General features: G+C 45.8%; 1 protein-coding gene across 6 annotated transcripts; it reads right to left on the bottom strand.

Annotated features, from left to right (window-relative positions):
* Positions 1 to 486: 486 nt before the first annotated feature.
* Positions 487 to 5,889, bottom strand: THYN1 (thymocyte nuclear protein 1). Of its 6 annotated transcripts, none has more exons than XM_030918865.1 (9): positions 5,794 to 5,889; positions 5,331 to 5,407; positions 5,058 to 5,132; positions 3,302 to 3,480; positions 2,476 to 2,544; positions 2,031 to 2,123; positions 1,363 to 1,458; positions 1,005 to 1,155; positions 487 to 678 (listed from the first exon to the last, which is right to left on the bottom strand). In XM_030918865.1, the coding sequence occupies exons 2-9, from the start codon at positions 5,371 to 5,373 to the stop codon at positions 632 to 634; spliced, it is 753 nt and encodes a 250-aa protein (XP_030774725.1). In that variant the 5' UTR covers positions 5,374 to 5,407; positions 5,794 to 5,889; the 3' UTR covers positions 487 to 631. The 6 variants fall into 6 exon arrangements, with proteins under 6 accessions (XP_030774725.1, XP_030774726.1, XP_030774728.1 ...); XM_030918866.1 differs by having other exon boundaries at positions 5,790 to 5,844; XM_030918868.1 differs by lacking the exon at positions 1,363 to 1,458.
* Between the last annotated feature and the right edge of the window lie 102 nt (positions 5,890 to 5,991).

Genomic DNA, 5,991 nt, shown 5'->3' with positions numbered 1-5,991 from the left:
GTTCTGTGGTCTCTTCCGTCTTACACGGTCCCATCTCTGACACTTGGGGAAAGACAAATCCCCGCCCTGATTTCCCTACATAGTGCCTGTGCTCTCACTGTATAGCCCCTGGTGGAAAATGATGAATACTTTATTAGCCACCTGTTTGAGACAAGCATACGGCTGAGAAATGAATTCAGTTCTTATCCCTATCTGGCAATTTACCTAGAACTGCTCATGGGATGGTTTAAACCTCTGTGGGAGCCAGATGATGTAAGGGGCAGGTGAGCAAGGCTGGTGTAGAAAGAAAAGTTCATTCCAGTGGGTGTTACCAGACTGAGCGTCTCAGCCCTACCTCCTGCAATTTGCTACAGAACTACTAGTGATCATGAAGAAAGACGGTGGAGGCAGCCTTGCATCTTGGAGCGGCCAGAGGAGCCTGCCTGGAGGTAAGAGGTCTGCAGCGGGGAGTATCCCACTGCACTCAGTGTGGTTTTAGAAGAAAAGTTTTTCAACTTTGATATTATTTTATTGAAAAAAGTACACAAAAACTACTTAGCTACACAAGCCCAGGTGAGCATAACAAGCAAGCCCCCTCACACCTTTTTTGTCTTGGAGTAATTTCTTGCCCATTCCAGCAGTAATATCTCAGTTAACTTGGTTCCTTTTCCTCCAGGCTCAAAACAAAATTAAACTCTTCTAAAAAAAAAAAAAAAAAGGAAAAAGGAAGAATTAGGTACTAATGTCTCCTCTTGAACAGGAAAGTTGTGCCAGGCACAGGTACATTTTACATGGTACTAAGGCGAGCAGTCATTCGTTCAAAACTATTTACCAGGTGCCAAGCACTGTAGAGTACTGGGTCATAGTAACAGGTAACTCAGGCCACATTCCCTCCCTCATGGATGTTACAGGTGAGGATGCTGACAGAAAGGTGAGGTACCATGCCCAAGTTTCATCAGCTAGTAAGTGGGAATTCATGAGGTCATTCTGGTATACGGACGATATAGGAGAGGGCCCACTCTTACCTTGCGTCAGGGGTTGGATTGATAATCTCTGGCGACTGAAGAGAACCATATTTTTTAAGGGGCCACCAGTAGCTTTGTGAGCTTGATGATAGGATTTGAGCTCAGCCAGGGGAATGAAACGCTTCATCATCCGAACAAACTGTACATCCACCTATGTGACAACAGGGTACATGATAGAAAGGTGTGTAGGCTGACTCTGCCCACTGTATTTTTAACCGCCTGCAGGAAGCTCCTGTCTCATCAGTATCACCTCATGTGAGTAAGTGCTGGGCTGTGTACCTTGACCTACAGTCACCCCAACCGTCTTCCTCCCCTTGTTCATCCTTCCCTTGTCATGAAATGGAAGCACAGTCTTTACCATGGACCACTTAGGGTTGTCCTCTTTGCTAGATGGGTCATAATGGGGATTGTTTTTCTCAAACTGTGTGTGGTCTGGGTAAGCCTCTTTCACGATCTGAAACCAAAACAGAAGTTTTGAATCATGTGCCTGCAGTCAGCTCCACAGCCAATCTTTAATCCATATCCAACTTTCATTTCTTACCCTGAACATTTTTACCCCATCTGCCTTGCTGTAGAGCCAATGGGGGCTCAGAAATTTGGAAAGAATATAAAGTCTAATATATAGACTAGGAAATCAACTCTGTTTTTATAAAAATCTTAAAAATATGCTCTAAAAACAAATGGCAAAGGTTATTACTGGTACCACTGTTTTTTTCCCACCTGCACAGTTAGTAATTTTATCCTGATAAGCTTGGAGGAGCTACCATCAGGCCTGTTTTCAAGTGAGATCAAGACTTAGAGGTGGAGTGAAGTCTGCTAGTGGGACCTGAAATGAAGGCCTGCTTTGTTTTCAGTTGTTGTCGTACAGGGACGGGCCAGGGCAGTTTTTCCCTACTCCTGTACAAGGGGGATGGGGTGGGGGGGAGTGTACTTTTTTGTTACCTAATTAAGGTGTATCCCTTTATATCTACTTAAGTGAGTCTCCCCGGAGGGAAAGGGATTCACACCAAAACCTGTCCAACTAACCTTCATAAGTCCTGCGATGCCTGGCTCTTTGCAGTTGCTATGGTAGAAGAAAGCTTCTTCTCCCAGCTTCATGGCTCTAAGGAAGTTCCGAGCCTGTCTCGGGAGAAGAAAGAGTAACTATCCTCCCATCAGCTGGAAAGTACTAGCTTTTAGCAGACATCAAGTCTGCTTTTAATAGATGGGTTTTTCTTGTTTGCACTTCTCAATTCATTAGAAAGTCCTTCTCCTTTGCCAGGACACCCAGACTTTTACCAGGACACTGGCCAGAACACAGGCAAATTGCAGATTTCATGCGGCATACTTCAGGCATTTTTAAATACGTGATCAGGTTTCGTTCTGAAAAAGGCAACCTTGGCCAAGAGGTTCTGCTACTGAGTAAGTCAGGAGGAGGAGGCAGCCATTTATCCCACCTGGGTCTCAGGGTGCCTCCTCCTTACCCTCTCACCTGGTAGTTACGAACACCATCCCAGCATGTTGTCTGTTTGGGCTGTGCTTTGAGATCCTCAATGCTGAACTAGGCAAGAGAAAATAAATTCAATCATTAAACAATCCTTGGCCAGTTAGTAAGCATATATGGAAGGAGACAGTTCCTTCCCCAACAGTGAGAGGGGCCACTGGCTACAGAGGAAATACGTAGTTCACTGGGAAGTGGCTCCACAGAGACACTTTTGTTGGGTGAATAAGTAAGCCTTGTGTTACCTTGTTATTCTTGCTAATTATGAGGATTAGCTGAATGGATAATCCAGATGATAAAGCAATCTGCTAGATACTTGCATTTCACTTTATATTTCTTCTATAATATTTCTGCTTATATTTTTCCCAGGCTATATTAAACTCCCTGAAATATACATCAACTGTTGGCAGGGAGACACCTAGGAGCATGGCAGGTGGTCAGAGAAAGGTAACCTAAGATTGAGGTTGGCAAACTATAGCCTTCAGGGCAAATCTAACCCCATGCTGGATTTTGTGAATAAAGTTGAACTTTAACACAACCACAGCTGTTTATGTATTATCTCTGGTCACTCTCTTGCTACAAGGGCAGGGTTGCAACACAGACTAACACGCATAAGCCTACGAAATTTACTATCTGGCCCTTTGTAGCAAAAGTTAGCCAACCCCTGCCCTAGGTAGGTTCATAAACCAGTTGATGATAATAAACCCTGCCGATTTTATTCATTTTTACTTTTTTCCTACCCTTCAAAGATAAGCTGGGGATGGAACCCCATTTAAAAACCACCATGAAGGGACTGGAGACAGGTCAAGGATCTCACCTTCACATCTACACCTTTCTCTAGTCGGCTCTCTGGCTCTGACTTCATCAGCCAGTGGCTGCTTAGATTCTTCACACAGTTTTTAGTGGCTGAAGTCTTCTGAGGGTTGGAGTCCTCCACTTTAGCTAATGCCTCACCTGAGTTCTCAGTTTTGGTGCGTTTTCCTGAGAGTCCCTTGTCTGCAACAGGAGAAGCAAAAAGAAAAGATCATGCTTGTTAGAGGCAATGTTTCATAATGGAGAAAGCTTACGCTTTGGAGTCAGGCCTGGATTCAAATCATGGATCCATTACCAGCTGCAAGACCTTAATCTTACCATTAAGAAGCTTTCCTGGCCGGGCGCGGTGGCTCAAGCCTGTAATCCCAGCACTTTGGGAGGCCGAGACGGGCGGATCACGAGGTCAGGAGATCGAGACCATCCTGGCTAACACAGTGAAACCCCGTCTCTACCAAAAAATACAAAAAACTAGCCGGGTGTAGTGGCGGGCGCCTGTAGTCCCAGCTGCTCGGGAGGCTGAGGCAGGAGAATGGCGTGAACCCAGGAGGCGGAGCTTGCAGTGAGCTGAGATCCAGCCACTGCACTCCAGCCTGGGCGACAGAGCAAGACTCTGTCTCAAAAAAAAAAAAAAAAAAAAAAAAAAAAAAAAAAAAAAAGAAGCTTTCCTTATCTATAAAAATTAGACAAGAATACCTACCTTACAGGATGTCTTCTGGGTTATGTATTCAATAGGATAAGAACACCTTACAGGGCTGTTCAGGATTACAAGTCCTGACAGTAGTCAATGTTTTCCTTTCCTCACTCTCTCTTTTATGCCTTTGCATAGGGAAAAGGAAACTGAGCACCTACTTGCAGCTATTTTGAAGCTTAAATGAGATAATACAAAAGGCCTAGACAATGCCTGGCATTACAATAAATGCTCAATAAAAGCATTATTATTCTCATCTCATGCTTCTTTCTCTCTTGCTCACTGTGGCTCATGGCCTGTCTCCTTTCTGCTCCTTGAAGGTGCCAATAAAAGTTGAAAGAAACAGTTCATTTAGGACATTGTAGAAATGGTGATGATTCGATTTCATCCCAAGACAATTAGAATGTGCCTCGAACACAGTAGGCATTCAGTAGCTAAGTTCGATTACTATATGACAGGGCCCAAGGTCTGTGTGTTACCCTAACCTTAACTCGGTTTATCTACATAACCTGTGAGATGTACTCTTCATCTGGGAAGCATGCTCCAGATCACACATCCAGTAATGGTGGAGTCAAGATTTGAGGTCAGCACCTGTCACTGAGGTCTATCTGAAGCTACTGAATGACTATACTGCCTCTGAATTTAGTCAAAGTCCCTACATCAATTGTCATTAAATATTATTTATGGGTATCTAATGCTCTGAACCCAGTATACCTTCCTAACCTACTTTCCTGATGGCCCCTTAGGAGTTAACAGGCACACTGCAAACACCACATATTGATACATAACTGCAATGTGCTGTAGTATATCTGGAACCCCTGTCATTACCAAAAGAGGTACTTTCTGCACCTTCCAATGTTCCTCCTCCTCCATCCACTTAGAGTGCCATCCATCTTTGTGAATATAAAAACGACATCACGTTTTCTTAGTACCAAACTTTGCCCATGGAGTCTCCCATTCTTCAAGGCTGGGCTCAAATCCCACTTCCTTCTCGAAGCCTTCCTGTGCTTCCTCCCTCCACAACCGTAGCAATCCATTCGCCTGAACCCCATCACATCTGTTTGCAGTTTACCCGCCAGCAGGGGCTTTGCATTCGTTAGCACGCCACCTGGTATCGCAAACAGTCTTTGTGCGTAACAACCATTGCCTGAATAAACAAGAAAAAGTAACTCGTAAGTAGGAGCTTGGTGAGACAAAGAAGATGGAGAGTGATTAAGGATAATTCAGTAAAAAATCACAAAGGGTTCTCTCAACAAGCAGGGAGTGAAAAATGAAGAGTATTAAACACGCTCTTCGAGAAAGGTTCTTTCTTGGGCTGCCTTTGTGCAGCCTCGGGGCAGCTCACCTGAACCAGAAGTCCCAGCCAGCCTCTTCCGAGGTCTCGACATGGTCACCCTGCAGGGGACTGAAGTGCGGAAGATTCTGGAATCAACGGAGATACAAGAAAGAATGCTAATGTCCTCCAAAACCCGCGCAGAGCGAGATGGGGGCAACGAGAGGCAGCCTAGAACGTCTCCAACTTTTGCGAAACACAGACACCTGTGTTTGAGCCCCTCAACTCCTTCCCTCCGTTATCTGCGCAATTTCCATCTCGCATAACCTGCCCCTAAACTCTTCTCGGTTCTTTCCTTGGTCCTTCTCGTCCAGGAACCCCTCTCTATGTAGCTCCCTGGGAAGTGGCTCCACAGAGACCCTTCTGTTGGGTGAATATAAGGAAGCCTTGCGTTACCCTGTTACCCTTGCTAATTATGAGGAGCAACTGGATGGACAATATAGATGATAAAATAATCCACCGGCTACAAACCCACCACTCTGCAGACGTGGCTGCGGTCCGCCGCCCCCGCGCCGGAGACGGTGCAGCGCGACCCCGCGGCGCTAGGGGGGCGGTGCGACTCTGCGGCGCCGAGGCCCCGAGGACTTCTGGGAATTGTAGTCGTGGCCCCGTTTGGAGCCCACCAGGCACCTGGGTCGTCAGGGCTCGTGGGAGGACTACAACCCCCAGGGTG

This window comes from Rhinopithecus roxellana, chromosome 15 (genome assembly GCF_007565055.1).
Source record: "Rhinopithecus roxellana isolate Shanxi Qingling chromosome 15, ASM756505v1, whole genome shotgun sequence".
NCBI lineage: Eukaryota > Metazoa > Chordata > Mammalia > Primates > Cercopithecidae > Rhinopithecus > Rhinopithecus roxellana.
This window is presented reverse-complemented; position numbering and strand designations above follow the sequence as displayed.

Coding starts and splice junctions, on each gene's coding strand:
- THYN1 (XM_030918865.1), bottom strand. CDS start 5,373: ATGTCGAGACCTCGGAAGAGGCTGGCTGGGACTTCTGGTTCAG. Junction 2,124..2,475: donor ATGGTGTTCGTAACTACCAG/GTGAGAGGGTAA, acceptor CTCCCGAGACAG/GCTCGGAACTTCCTTAGAGC. Junction 679..1,004: donor AATCCAACCCCTGACGCAAG/GTAAGAGTGGGC, acceptor TTTTTTTTTTAG/AAGAGTTTAATTTTGTTTTG.